This window comes from Exophiala oligosperma (assembly GCF_000835515.1).
Source record: "Exophiala oligosperma strain CBS 72588 unplaced genomic scaffold supercont1.2, whole genome shotgun sequence".
NCBI lineage: Eukaryota > Fungi > Ascomycota > Eurotiomycetes > Chaetothyriales > Herpotrichiellaceae > Exophiala > Exophiala oligosperma.
Window position 1 is genome coordinate 1975607 of NW_015622819.1, and position 15153 is coordinate 1990759.

Consider the following 15153-nt stretch of genomic DNA (forward strand, 5'->3'; position numbering starts at 1 on the left):
TTGCTGAACAGACCCTGTCCGCTGATTTGGATGCTGACGTTGGCTCCGATGACGACCAGAGAACGTTTGAGGTTGGTCCCCTGCCACATTTCTTTGAACGTCCCCTTGTCGTGTGTGATGGCCGCTATCATGGCGACCTGGTCACGAAATTCGTCTTGGATTTGATCTTCCGTGAATTTGCCTCGACGGTAGAGTGTCAGAGATTCCAGGGCTTCGGTGGTTCTGTTTCGGACGAGGAGCCAACGGGGGGACTAGACAGAGTCACCATGGTCAGCCAGCTAAGATTTTTGAAATCCTGGGTAGGGAGAGGTAGTGGTGTAGATGGTAGGTGGTAGGAAGATGTGACTGACCTCTTTCATAAACCATGCACCAATGGATACCACGAATGGTATAATAAAAAAGATTCCAAATGGGATACGAAAAGAGGCTTCGCTTTCCATCTTGCTTGTACCGAATGTTATGCAAGCCATTATAAAGGCTCCGACCTGTCAAAACAACAAAGTCAGCATACCATATCATTAGCAAACCAAAAACTTCATCATTTTTGGGGTCTCAAGTCAGGAGTAATTTTTCAAAAACTCACCATAGTACCCAACTGAAAGGTTCCAATCACCATACCACGAATTTTGGGTGGTGCAATTTCAGCTTGAAAGACTGGGACCGTGACTAATTCCTGACCTAGGTAGATGTAGTTCAAGATACGACCGACCAAGACCTGTTCTTTGTTCTGTGCCGTCACCAACAGGATAGCCGATACAATGGCCCAGAAAGACATGACCCAGAATGACGCTCGACGGCCGTGGTGCCTCGCGATCCAGCCGCCAGTCAGGACGCCAAACACCTGACCGACGTAGGTGAGGCTGTTGAGCAACGACAAAAAGTACGGGTCGATGGCGTAGCGTTTGAGGTGGGCGTCGTAGTGGCCAAACTTTTTGTTGAACGCGTTCATGGCCTGGGTATTTGTAAAAGCAACCATGTCCATCCCAAAATTGATCTGGGATAGCATCATGACGATCGAGGCGAAGGCGAGGCGTCCATTGACGTTTTCGCCGATGCGGTTGGTGAAGAGAGGCATTGTTTCGACCAAAACCTCGACGACCCGAACGAACCTCGAGGTCAATAGGTGGGATGCAACAATGCGGTTGCTCGAGGAACTGGAGTCACGTCGGGAGTCGGTGTAATGCAGAGTGGTGCCAGTGGTGGAAGGATGACCTCGGGGAGGATATGTATGGAAAGGTATAGGAGAGAGAAGGAGGAGAGAAGAGAGGTGTGGTACCAAGATAGAAAGGAGAGTACACCAGGATCTAGTCGTGGTTCATATAGTTCTTGGATCATAGGCCCATGGTGTCCGTTCTCAGATGATAGTCAAGGAGTTATCCCAGATCCCCGTGGGGTCGAAGTGGTGTCTAAGCGAAAAAAAATGGACCAAAAGGACACAGGAGAGGTGAAAAAGTACGGGGGACAACGGAAAATGTGGGTTGGTTTTGGTGGAGATTGATCACGTTGGTGTTCTGGGCTTTGCGATTTTCGCAAAATCCTCACCCGTGGTTGGCTGTTTTATTATTCTGGGCCCCAGTCTTGAAAGGTGATGATGACTACCACATCCAAAGAAGGAGAAGGAGGAGGCTACTAGTGGGTGTATATCTTGTAAGCGAACAATTCAAGACGGTGAATCTTTTGACCGTTAAAAGATTCGCGAGAGGCAAGGTAGGATGAGTGGTGTCGGTGTCAAGCTTGGGATTCGTCAAAGAAAGCCATCTAGAGACTGTGAAAGGGAGGAACCAGAATATGGCTAAGATGAGAATATGAGGATTATCTTTGTATCTTGTGATTATGGATCTTGGTTATTGAGTTGTCTCTGGAGAGTCTTTTGCATATCTACACCATCAATTACAGCGCGTAGCTAGGTCATGGTGGTATCGCGATACCCAGTATCACATCACTCTTCTTTGCGATATCGCGTGAATCAACTATTATCTACTTCCAGACGACACACATGGGTCCATTCGCGCGATTCTTCAAGAAATCTTCCCTGGTCATCTTACTCGGAACATCCGAAAATACTACTTTGTCCGGACAAGGCTGATGGGGTTCTTCCACCTTCAAATTGACTCTCCCCTTGACGTCGCCCAACAGTCCTGTGGTCAAATCTCTCTCGATGATGACTATATCCTGGGTGAACTGGTTCGACACAGCGACCCATTTGTTGTCTTTGTCATTGGAAAGGGCAAAATTTCGAGGATGTTTTCCAGGCACTTCTTGCGCTTTGACAAATGTGAGGTGAGTCTCGTCGTTGTTAGCCTGGTCACTGTTGATCGAGTAGATGACCATTGTATCTGGATCTACCCTTGTCAAATTGCGATTGGACACATAGACGAATTTCCCATCTTTGCTGACGGCCACTTCTGACGCAAGGTCTTTGTGTTCGTCAGGCGTGGGAGCCATGTCTTTCTCGATGGTCGACAAAGTCTGCTTCAAATCCATCGTGATCCCAGATGCCGAAGTATCATCGTACGTCACCGAGTATACGCGAATGGTGTTGTCTTTTTCGCTGACGAGGTACATGTATGCCTTTAAAGGGCTGATTGAGTTGAATGCAAGATGTCGTGGACCAGCCGGTACTGGTAGGTCAATACTGTGTACTTTTTGGACTTGTTGGGCACTTCTGACAGAGTAAATATCCACTCGGTCCATGGTTCGAAGAGGGACGAATAGGAATCTTCCTGTAGGATCGAATGTCGCTTGATGCGGGTGTGCCTCTTTCGGACCAGGGTCGGACTTGTTGTAGTCGAAGATATGAGTCGGTTGACCCATGGACCCATCTTCTGACAATTGAAAAATCGATACTGTCGATGCAGTGATGTTGGCGGCAGCAAACGTCTTTCCGTCTGGGCTCACTTCACAATGAACACCGCCTTTGCCATTACTGCTCTTGCTGTCTATGCGAGTCAAACCACGATCGCCGCTTGCACCATCGGGTATCTGGAAGGCAAAGACACCACCAGACTCGTCCTCACTTCCGGGAGAGCTGGTTCGGCTGATACTGTAGACCTTGTCCCTGGATACGACAACCCATCCTGGCATGTATCCAGCGTCTGTGCTGACACCGACGATCGATATGGATTTTTCAGGTTCCTTGCTAGGGTCGAAGGAGATCTCGACTATCCCAGTACTTTGCAAGGCAACGTATAAGGTGTGCGGTGCATTGCTTGCGCCGTTGGTAGCCATATCCATGTCTTTGTCGGCTTCGTGGTCGTGGTTCTATGCTGGATTGGAAAAAGAAAACGGAGATAAATACCGCCCTCTCTGTTCGCTGGAGTCGAATTCATTGGGTTTTGTTTCAAGAACGTCATTCGAGAATTCAGCGGTGAGATGAACCCTAGATTGTTGCATAGCCTCATTACGCCTCTGGCGCAGCGCTATCGGAATGCTAAGTCCACGTTCGCTGAATTCCTGTACCGGTGCAGAGTCTCCATTACCACCAACTATCGGCTTCACTTTGTGCCTACAATCTATCCGCCGAGTTTGGGATGAGTGTTTCGAGCCACCGTGGGTCATCATGCAATCTCTGAAATTGAGGTGAGGACGCTCAGACTCGGATTGCGATTATCGCAATCGGCATGTTGTCGACCTCGGGGCCTCCATGTGGGGTTGGCGAATCACCGCGTCTCCTTGTCTTGTTCAGCCTTGGGCCTTTTGCCCCCCGCGTCTCGCTAAAACCAATATGAGGCGTGCCATGTCCGTATTTCGTGTTCGCAATGTTTCGCACACTCAGTTTCCCCAGCCGTTGTGTTCTCCCTGACTGCAGTATTCGCAATCACCATCACCACCACCATGAAGGCCAAAGCCTGTACGCGTTGTCGTCAATGGAAAGTCGGCTGTGACGCCGACGTCTCCGGTCCACAAGGCTGCACGAGGTGTCGGGAACACGGCACCCCCTGCACTTTCGACCGGACTTTTCGGCGCACCGCCAAAAGGACAAAACTAGCAGAGATGCAGAGTGAACTGGCCGAGCTAAGAAAATTGGCCGCTGCTAAGAGTACCAGTACAGCAAAGGGCAAGGGCACTGCCACCGACCAACTGCCTGACAAAGCTACAGCTGCTGCAAAGGGGGCCCCTCCAGCTTCGCTATCACCTACTCGTACTAACATCTCCGCTGAATCGTCGACCACTCCTGTCATAGTTCCGGATGGACCTCCTTGCCCACCAATAAGCACAACAGACTCAGCAATCTTGTTGGATGGCTTGTGCATCGCCGACAAGTACCTTGGCGACGTCCAACTGACGGCCTCGCATGTCAACGAACTCTTCCGCATCTACTTCACCCGGTGTCATCGATACCTTCCTTTCAGAATCTGCAGATCCATCGAGGCCATCTACGAGAGATGCCCGCTGCTCTTTTGGGTCATTTGCGCCGTGGCCTCGGCCGACACGGCACGGTCACAATTCGAGGCGCCCGTCCGATGTCTCATCGCAGACGTCCTCGATCCACACAAGAGCAGCACCGTCGAGATGGTACAGGCTCTGCTGATCTTGTGCATGTGGCCATTTCCGTTCGCCAATCAAAAGACCGACTCTTCATTCATATACAGCGGCCTGGCGACACAGATCAGTCTTAGCATCGGCCTGCATCGGCCCGCCGTCGACGCCGGTTTCGGTCTCGACAACAACGAGGACACCACCGACCACCGCCACTACCATGGTAAGGATTACGAAGAGATACGGAGAACCACGTGGTTGGCATGCTTCATCGTGGCCCAGATACAAGCGAGCAGGCGTGGAGTCCCCGCGACGGTCGTGGCAGATTACCCGCTGCTGTACTCGCTCGACAATCCCGCGGTGCCGCCGGAACTCTCTCACCTCTGCTACATTTCCCACCTCACCGTCGACGCGACCCACGCCCTCGGAGCCCGCGGGTCCAACTCTGCCGGACTGGTGGAACCGTCCGCTCGGATCAGCCTGATCAACGTCTTTGGCAAACAATTCGACGACGTCCGGCGTCAGAGATTTCCCCGGCCCAGCGACGTGGTCGAGATATTCTACTTGAGCTCGAGACTCCAGATCTGGTCGTTTGCGCTTCACAACGACGTCCCCATGACCGCGAACAGCGTCCAGATCATCTGTCAAGCGCGAGAGGATGCGATGAGATTGATCCAAATCGCGTGCGAGATGAATCTGTCGCTCGTGCCTTTTTACACGCGAAGGTCAGTATGCTACGCTGCCCTCCTGCTTTGTCGGATCAAGTTGGGTCCGTACGGCTGGGAAGATGACATGATCGATCTCCACGTCGAAAGAGCCCAAGAAGCCCTGGGTGTGTCCGAGGGCCCCAAACTGTCTCAATTCATCGCTTTCGTCACGTCCCCGGACAACAAGGAAGCATTTGTACAGGCAAGTGTGGATAAAAGTTCACCACATCGATCACGTCTAGGTGCGTTTTTGGTGTTTGATTTCCACCAGGTTTACATGGATATTCAACAGTCTAGTAGTATATTGTTCTCTTCTGATTTTTGGGACTTTGAGAATTTACCTTGGACGGAGTTTCCATAGGGTCGACGGAAATAAAAAGCATTTTGTTCCTCAGTCTAATGCTGCTCCTCAGTCTCTTCCTCCTTTTCTGAATTCAGCAGTACTCGCCTCCCGGACGGTGATATACTCTCTACCGTCTTCGAAGTCCTGGTATTTACCATCTTTGAGGTATGTATAATTCCACGGTCTCTGTTCAGGAGCTTCTGCCAGTTCGAGGTAAACTTTCCCAGCAACTGTACCGTCAATGTCTCTCATTACAGGTAATCCTTCCGAGGTTCTTTCGTCTGCATAATAAAACCTGAGGCAAGAAAATCAGTGTCGGCACATAAAAAACAATGTGTGTCGGTCTGTCGATCTCTATCGGCTAGAGAACATACCTCATACCCTCTGAGGCATACATCACAGAAGCCATCTTGATCCCGTACGCGCACACCGTCTTTGCGCACCCGAAGCAGAGTCTGTTCGGCGTCGCGGCACGGTTGAGTATGTTTCCCGTGAAGATGAACGATCGGCCCTTTGCGGTGTCGGAGGGTAGCTTCCGAAACGCTTCAATGGCATGGTGCATTGCGATGACGGGGGTGGTTCCATTGACGGCCATGGCTGAGTGGAATCTAGATACCGTCTCCGGACCGAGGGTGGCGAATGGATCTTTCTCATCGTCGAGCTTATATTGTACGGCTATACATGTGCATTGTAGTCAACATTTCGTACACGCGTTCGACGACAGCGCTTAGAAGAAAGGGGAGAAGGGGGTTTTGGTGAGAAAGAGAGAATTGACAAACCATTGTAGACTACGACGGTCGGAATTCCCATGTTTTTGGTGACCTCTTCAAATATTCCTGGCATACATCCGGCGTCACCAAGATCGGCACGGATGTGGAAGTATCCATTCTTTTGGAGGCCTGGTTCGTGGGATCTCGCCACGAGAGCGACTCTGTACCCTGCCTTTGAGAATGTCGTGGCGATGCTCGAACCAAGGTTCGACCCGGCTCCGAGTAAGAGAAGGACAGGGGTTGAAGACATGGTCGTATAGGTCCTGAAGTTTACCGAGGTCTATTTCACTGAGAGAGCAATGATACAATGAGGCAAGTCGCGGGTTTTATATGTTCCTTCAGGGCCGCCGTCTAGGTCTACGTTAGTGTCAAGGCACCGTCTGCGGTTCACAATTGCGACAATCGCATCATGGGCGACAATCGGACCATGGCATGCCACTTTATCGCCGAACTAGGAGGCTCGCACAGTCTCGACCGAGACGGCTTGGCTCAGGGGAAGCGACAAAGACATTGCAGAAACTATGTATCACTATTCTCTAACCCATGGCAAAGTCAAGTACAGCAACGGAGCATGCTGTTGCGAACCATGCGTGTCGGTCTCCTCGAATCCAGCCGATGCACGGTAACGAGGGATCGTGGCTTTGAACGCTCTCGCGGGGTCCCACCAAAGAGCAGCAATAACATCACTTTCCGGGATGTTGTACAATTTGGCCACCGTTGGTCCCGACAACAAATTCGAATTCTTCACCTTGTTATAGGTCTCGTCATCAGGGAACATGATGTCGAAGGTGACTTCGTAAGGGCCGGCGATCTTGCTACGAAGGACAGAAGCAACGTCTCCGAGGTAACATGTTCCTTGAGCCGGCTCAGGCAAGAGATAATACTTCTTGGGCTGTCCTGCTGTCTTTGCAGGGGTTTTGATGTTGGCCACAGCAGCGTCAGCCTTGAGAGGCACCTTTTCACCTATCCCCAAGGTTAGTAAATCACCCTCCTCGTAACACCGACCGGAATACAACTTACGAGCAGTATGCACGTATGTGTTGGATCCTTTGTACTCTTCCACCTTGAAAGGAAACAGGCCAACAGGATCCGCCTTGTGAATCAAATGGTATATGCAAAATTCCGGCACTGGACCGATGGGTGTCTCGCAAGGAGTGATGGGCCAGGCGAAATTTCCAGCTGTCGCAAGTTGACCTGCGTACGGGGCATGTGTCAAGCCCATCTTGGTTCTGTTGGCCACTTCCATGGCCTGCTCCATTGTGGGTGCCTTGCATTGGACGACCACGCAAACCTCGTGCGGGAGAGTCTTGTTCGGTTCTAGAGCACCCATCACACCATTGATACCGTACGTGATGATCTTGGTCTCGTACTCGTAGTTTCCAGACATCCTACCCTTGACGGTCTCCTTGACCGCAGGGATCCACGTGTCGAGCTGTGAAATCAGGATGGGATCTCTGAAGGCACCGACAAAGCTGGCTTGATAGCCATTGACTCGTGCGGCTTCCAATTTGACCGTATACTCTCCTTCTGGCTGTGGAACGAACTTGGGTCCACGTACTCTAACTGTACGCTCGTCGACTTGCTCATATGTCATATCACGGGTGTGAAGCTCACCGCCAGGACCTTGGAGGATATCTGGTCTACTCTTCTCGTAGAGGAGATGAGCGGCCACTGACGTTGGAGTGCACCTCGCTCCTGGTTGCAAAGGGATAAGGTCGAAATTATCGTCGCGTACAATGGCAAGACCTTCTCTCGTCTTGGGGATTGCACATTGCGCTCCACATTCCATGATCTTACCCATCGCGTAGTTGATACCTGATAACAACAAAACGTCAGTACCGTTCCTGATGTAATACTAGTAGGTTCAAACAGGATAAACACTGACCAAGATCGTTAAACCCATGATGGATACAAAACGCCGCATATGGAGCAGGATCATATGATCGTCCACCGATGATAATGTCAAAATCTGGATTCTCACTCATTGCCTTCACATAAGGTTCCAACCCCATCTGTGCAACGATCCTCACTGCTGAGTCTATATCGTCTTCCTTGAGAGCAGGAACACCATGTCCACAAGGACTAATTAGACCGTCCTTGAACTTTTGGTGTACCAAATCCTTAGGGATCTCAGCATAGATGCTGATGACTTTCATGGGACGATATCCATTTTCTTCGACAATCTCTTTGATGATGCGAGTGTTCATGTCGACGAGCTCACTGGAGCCAGATCCGCCGGCGGAGCCTATGAGGCAGCGGACCCCATGGGTATGGCATGCCTTGACCAACTCGCCTAGATCCCTCTTGTATCCCGCCGGTGAGGCAGCGGTTTTACCAAGCGCAAGACGTCCAGGGCCACTGTCAGTTGAACCAGCATCAGCAATAATAGCGTCAACACCAGATTCAACGGTGTCCCAGAAGATGCCGTTGTTCCACCCTTGGCCGAATTGGCCGACGGGGGTGAAGATTCTTAGCTCGTCCCTGGTTTTCCCGGGAGACATGTTGATGACAAAGGTTGAGAATCGAGTTTGGTATGGTATCAAGTGGTGTGATTTGACTTGCTTGGCCTCTGTCTTGGATGTAGACATTTGAATTCAAGAAAACGCGCACTTATAATCGAGGCGCCTTCGCCACAGACATGATGTGCGTCCAGCAGAGCTGAACGGAGTGTCTTCGCATTGGCGGTCCATCATCGGGGTTTGAACGGTGGATACTGATACGTCTCCCTGCACTGATGCCGTGTCGATGGAGATATTGGAAGTGGCCTTTCGGATTGCGAATCGTGAATCAAGGGATACATTTGCGGGGAAGGCTCTGGGGAGAGGGGGGTTGTGGAGGAAGGTGAAAGGACATGGCGATATAGCAATCGGCATCGGAGTTCCTCTCTTCACCAGATCAAATGGGCTTCTCGGTAGGAGCGGCACAGAAACAGTGATCATAGTCCAGACAGAAGTACTCATTTGATTTTCTCAACAAGGAGGATTTTCCGTTCCAAAGTCAGTCTTGTGGTGTCTGAAGAGGCCAGACTTCTTCACAACTCTTGACCAATGTTCATTGATCAATATGGCAACCATCGCATTGCTCACCGGTCTTACCTTAACCTGAAGGGTACAATTGCTCCGATCACAGGGATCTCGGGACACAATGATGCCGAGTTTAGGGTAACTTTTCTGTCCTAAATATTTGTGCTTTGCAAAATTCTGTAAAACCTCTTTTGTTGGCATCATGCAAAATATATAGATCACTTTCTCACATGCATTGGCAGAACTCATCCTGCAGTCACAATAGCTCCAGATAACACGGTAAATTACTGCACTATATGATGACATGCCTTAAGGTCCACTGTTGGATAGTAGTCATATCTCGCAGTTTTCGAGGCCGAACCAGTCAAACGTACAATTTGAGAACTGATTGCGCGCATTGGTCTCAACATCCCTCAATGAAACATATTTCCCGGATCCCAAATCCGGTGGAAATTGCTCAACATGATCCCCGCTTCTATCATTGTCGACTTGAAGACGGTTTGCAGACTCCTGCGGATTTCCTGGCCAGTCATTCGTGTCATGTATACTGGATTCTTGGTCGCCTGTCGTCGAGTAGGAGAAGAGATGGAAGAGAGAGTTCGGATCTAGTGACGCCCCTTCATTCAAGTGAAGCTGGTAGTCCATGGGATCAGGAAGAGTGTTGTTGGACGCAGCTGGCGGCATTGTCGGCTGGAAATGGAGAGTGCTAGCTTGGACAGCCTCGGACCCAAGTTGACCTGATGTTCTGCTTGATCTAGGTAAGGGATTAATCCTGCTGGTTCTTTTGCCCTCGGGATGTAGTGTCGTTCTGCCTGAAACTACAGGCGTATTCGGGACGGCGTTGACTGTCGCTGTTTTGCTTTGTCGAAAGGTATGCCGAACGAATGCCTCGGCGATTTTAGTGAACGTTTCAGCCACTCTCTCCAGCTTGACGGCGGACGAGTGGTACTTCTGAAACTGTAAGTAGTACAACACTGTCTGCCGCAAGCTTTGTAGGTCATCCATGCACGCTTTAGACCTTGGGTTGGTGACAATTTCTCCAAAGAGGACGAAGAAGGGGGTGAACGGATAGTACAAGAGCTGCCTGGACATATCAATCAGACCCCAGAATCAGAGCTGCTTAAAAAGTGTCATCCCGTCTTGACGTACCAAATGATTCCATTGAAGACCTCTTCTGAATGCGTAACCAAATCCTTCAATAATGAAATAGCAACCCTGGCTGAGTTGAGGCAAACCTCGCGGCAACTCTCATCACTTCGTGTCAAACAGACCACGAGGTGATGATGACGGTACGTCAGGAAATCGAAGCCGAGTTTTATCGAGGCTTGGGCCGAGCAAGATGAGCTCCCCAGTTCGCTATGCAATGACCTAGTCTGTTCGGGAGCGTGAGTGTATTACCAAAACAGTAACAGACTGGCATCAGGGCCTACCTGTGAGACTATAGAGATCCAACGGTCCAGCTTATCCTTGAGATCGAGATGAAGGCGTGCGTTGTCGCTTCCGAGAAGGCAATAGTCGGAGATTTCGCCTTCGATCATGGCCAGCTTGGTTACCTGAACAAAATAAAACGCCCCAAAATACTCAACAAGAGGTGAGATGGTTGAATTTTCCGGCGACTCATCCTGGCTGAGATGTGGCTTGTACGCTGCAAGGTGTTTAGAGGAGGGTAAGTCGACATTCCTGTAGAGACGTGAAGACATGATTGGAGGACAGCCGAAAGACAAGGACAAAGATTTGTCAATGTTGAACAAACTCCAGAAGAGGCAGAGATTTCGGCCATAAGCTTCGCTATCTCTGGGAGCGGTCTTGGATGGTAGGTGTAGTTTGATCATCTGGGCCATCTGACAGGCTTGACTCATCAAGCTCCAGCATGCCCCTGGGGTGACAAGATCTTGACCGTGGGCCGCAAATACCGTCAAAGCCTGGATATTGAGTATGCTGGGCTGCACGTAAATACTAGCCTCGTCGGCGGCTAGCCACGCATTCCATCGGAGCTGGGAGCTGAACTCAGATAATGCGGCATCAAGAGATGAAGCAGTTGCAAGCACCGTGTTGAAGATCAATACCCATCCACGTTCTTGGACTGAAGAAGGACGAAAGACCAAGTCGTATAAATGGTCTTGAGGCACGCCAGAAATGATAGGATACCCTCGTGTGATCGAGGCCACAAAACCTTCCAAAGACATTCTCTGTCAGTGTACCTCATCTCGAACACCGGATAGTCTCATTTTCAGATGTCAAAGCAGGCCTTTCTTACATTGAACAAGCATTCGTCCGACAGGCTCGGTCGGAATAAAGAACTTTTCTCCCTCTCTTCTTGATTTCCTGACCGCGGCTTTGATCTTATCAAAATCATATCCTGATTCCAAAAAGCCTCTGCACAAATCCGAAAGCATGCCTACACCCTCCTTATTGACTCCCGGCTGGTCAATATAGGCGCCGACATGGTCAGCAACTCCTTGAGCATGAGCCAGCGTAGCGACGACGCTTGTGGACTGCGAAGTATCCTCAGAGAGTATGGGATGCTGAGTTTGGATGTAAGAGTGATGTGACGAGGGTCCAGCCTCTTCTGTGGAAATTCCATGGACTGCACAACTTCCAGATGGGTGAGCACGGGGGCTCGAAGTCGTCTCAGGACTTCTGTTCTTAGCCTTTAGTGAACTTCCTTCCACTTCCCTGGAACGAAACAAAATTCAGAATAGAGCCCCGCAATTACAACGTAGTCGCAGACCTTGTATGTTCATGAAGTCGCCCTGCCAGACTTCTGTCTTTGGAGTAGTCACAGCTACTAGTCCAGCTGCGACAGTTCTCGCATTTTGGCTTTTCCCGAGAGCAACGCAGCTGCTCGCAGTCAGCGACCAGGCCCTGTCTTCAGACCATAGTACAGCCATAGAAACCTTTTTCTTTCTACAGTAGTCACACTGCAACGTTGTGAGCCGAACGAGCGACGAGTGCATATCTTTGATGCTTGACCTACCGCGTACCGGCTCAAAGGACCAGCGGCGGACATATCCTCGGAGGAAATAATGACAGCCTCGAGCAACACAAGGTCCGGCCTTTAGCACCATGCGAGCTCCTGCCGTACTGAATCACTCATGTATCGACCATTTCTGAGGAATGAAGGTCGAGGGAGAGAGATTGGAAGTAACTTCCATCAGAAACTCGGAAGCGGACTTACAAACCGCCTGGAGTTTGCGGATTCGCCTCTCCGAGATAAACGATTCTGACTGGGCCGGCCGCCTGAACAACGGAGCTAAGAGCTCCAGCCTCACAGTCCATGAAATGTGGTTCGTCAACATTCGGGAATTCGGCAATACGACAGCCAGTCAGGTTGATCTTGTTCGGAGGCATACTGCCATGTCCAACCGTCTGGAACTATCGAACAACCGTCCACAGAGAGGCACACCAACGACAACAAATGGTAGACGTGATGGTGACGTTCAAGTCAGTGTAATAGATGCTCCACTAAAAGTAAGCCTTCCGGACTTCAAGGCGTTAACAATAGATATTTACCGGGCATTTACTGAAACGAAGATGACCACGTAGCGGGAAAGCTATATCAGTACTTCACGTCGACAGCAGAGAGCCATGGCCATCGCATGCTCATCACAAGCCCACCAATATTATTGATTTTTACCCAGTCTCGGCGACAAAAATCTGACAATGTCTGCTCAGCACCCGATTCTCATTGCCATAGTCGGTGGAGGTATTGCGGGCATGTCACTTGCACGCATCATTGCCCAAGAAGTGCACGCCACTTCCTCGTCCTCAGGGTCTTGCTACCCCTTCTCCATCACCATCTTCGACCGAGATCTGTCACCTTCAGACCCGGTGCAGCGTCCTCAAGGCGGTCAGCTCGATCTCCACGCGGATTCCGGCCAACTGGCAATCAAGGCAGCCGGTATCTGGGATTGCTTCACCCGGAAAGCACACTATGATGCTCAAGGTTGGAGAGTGGATGATTGCAATGGACAGATGGCGGCACAAGTTACCGAAGAGGAGGGAAAGGCTAGAGATAAGCCTGAGATTGGGAGGGGCCATCTGCGGAGGCTTCTCACTCAGGATGTTGAAACCGTGGACAACGTCCAGGTTCGCTGGGGACAGAAAGTCGTGAACATTGTTTCACATGCAGCAGGTTTTCAGATCGTTGTGGGCGGCCACGAGGAAACCCCCGACAGCAAAGTCCTCTTCGACCTTGTCGTGGGAGCAGATGGGACTTGGAGCCGCACAAGAGAGCTGGTAGGTTGGCCCCATCCACTGGGGCCTTTCAGAAATTTACTAAATTCGTCTCTCAGGTCTCCGCCCCAGACCCGGTATATTCAGGCATGACCATAGTCGAGACTAACATCAGTCCAGCAACAGAAAGTCAGCAGACCTCCGCTATGGTAGGCAAAGGCAGCTACATGGCCGTCGCCTTCAACAAAGCCTTGATGGCCCAGAGAAATGCCGATGGAGGGATCCGTGTTTACATCGCTTTGACGGTTCCGGAAACTTGGGCCACTGCGTCTGGGCTGGATTGGTCCGACCCTACCATTACAAAAGAGACGATCTTGAATCGATTCTTTACGCAGTGGTCTGATAGCGTCAAGAATGTCGTTCGCGACAGCAAGTCGAGCGAGATGCGTCTGTGGCCATTATACGACACCTTGAAGCCTACAGAGGGAGGCAGATGGAGGACGAATTTAGGTGCGACCCTGCTTGGAGACGCCGCTCATGTCATGCCGCCTTGGACCGGCAGAGGAGCAAACATGGCTATGCTGGACGCTCTGGACCTGGGAAAGAAGATGGGCCAGGCCTTGTCTGGTGCGGAGGAGTTCGACGTCCAGCCGGGGAAAGCAGAGGTGCTGGAGGGTCTCCGAAAAAGCATGAGGGAATACGAGGAAGCCATGTGGCTGAGAATGGAAAAGGAGAAGGACGAGAATCGTCAGTCTCACCACCTGTTGTTCGGCGAGGATAGTCCGAAGTCATTCCATGATATGATGAAGCAGCAAGCCCTGCCTCAGGCGTGACCTTTCTTCGACAGTCTGGGATATTCATCCTCATGAGTAGTGGAGCTCGAGATCGCGTTCGCATGATCGAGTCGCGTCTGGCAAGGTCTGACGCATACCGAGGATCCCGTTCGCCGCCAGACAAGACCGATCCGGACTCGCTATCGTCTGTATCTCGGATGAGGTGGGAGCGACCAGTCACGCATCTGCTGTCAGGGCTGGGCGACCTTTCTCGTAACAAACGAAATCAAAGAAAGCGGACACGGGTTTAGCAATATTTGCAGGCACAGAGGTCAAGGCGTAGTCAGGACGGTCGAAGTCAGAATCTGGCCGTTAGCGCCTTATCGAATCGAGACATGATCACATGACATGATCAAGCAGGAACCCAAAGCGTTGCCCACATCGAGCACCCTTTAACGCCCTTGACCTACTCTCATCTAGTCCATGTCTGGCAATAAACGCAAGCAACGCCAAAGTAGAACATGGCTGGGAGTCAGCGCTGTAGTCAATGTACCGTCCGCAAGAAACGATGTGATCGCACAACACCCAAGTGTGGTAGATGCCGCAAGTAATCTTTCCAATCTTCCCACCCGATTGAGAACATTCTAACACTGACAGGGTTGGATTGAAATGTAGTCTCGACGGAAGCACGGAGAACACTACTGTGGTTGCTACTGTGCAAAACCGTTTTCCCTCTGATCCGTTTCAAGACGTTCTCTCTCTGTATCTGGAGTCAACGGCACCGCGGGACCTCCCCAGACGCCTGGAGCCATATTTCAAAGGCCTTAACAAATGGCTTCCCGTGGTGGACGAGGAAAGTCTCTACAGGCTGTGTGATGAGCT

At 50.8% G+C, this 15153-nt stretch overlaps 3 protein-coding genes across 3 annotated transcripts; 1 reads left to right on the forward strand and 2 right to left on the reverse strand.

The window, feature by feature from the left end:
- Positions 1-3834: 3834 nt before the first annotated feature.
- PV06_02162 (uncharacterized protein) lies at positions 3835-5547 on the forward strand (the record flags this gene model as incomplete). Its single annotated transcript, XM_016402812.1, has 1 exon — positions 3835-5547. One exon carries the CDS (start codon positions 3835-3837, stop codon positions 5545-5547), a length of 1713 nt encoding a protein of 570 aa, XP_016266709.1.
- Positions 5548-9655: 4108 nt separating this feature from the next.
- On the reverse strand, positions 9656-10414 carry PV06_02163 (uncharacterized protein; the record flags this gene model as incomplete). The annotated part of the gene is made up of 1 exon (XM_016402813.1): positions 9656-10414. The coding sequence occupies one exon, from the start codon at positions 10412-10414 to the stop codon at positions 9656-9658; it is 759 nt and encodes a 252-aa protein (XP_016266710.1).
- Positions 10415-10716: 302 nt separating this feature from the next.
- Positions 10717-11508, reverse strand: PV06_02164 (uncharacterized protein; the record flags this gene model as incomplete). The annotated part of the gene is made up of 1 exon (XM_016402814.1): positions 10717-11508. The coding sequence occupies one exon, from the start codon at positions 11506-11508 to the stop codon at positions 10717-10719; it is 792 nt and encodes a 263-aa protein (XP_016266711.1).
- Between the last annotated feature and the right edge of the window lie 3645 nt (positions 11509-15153).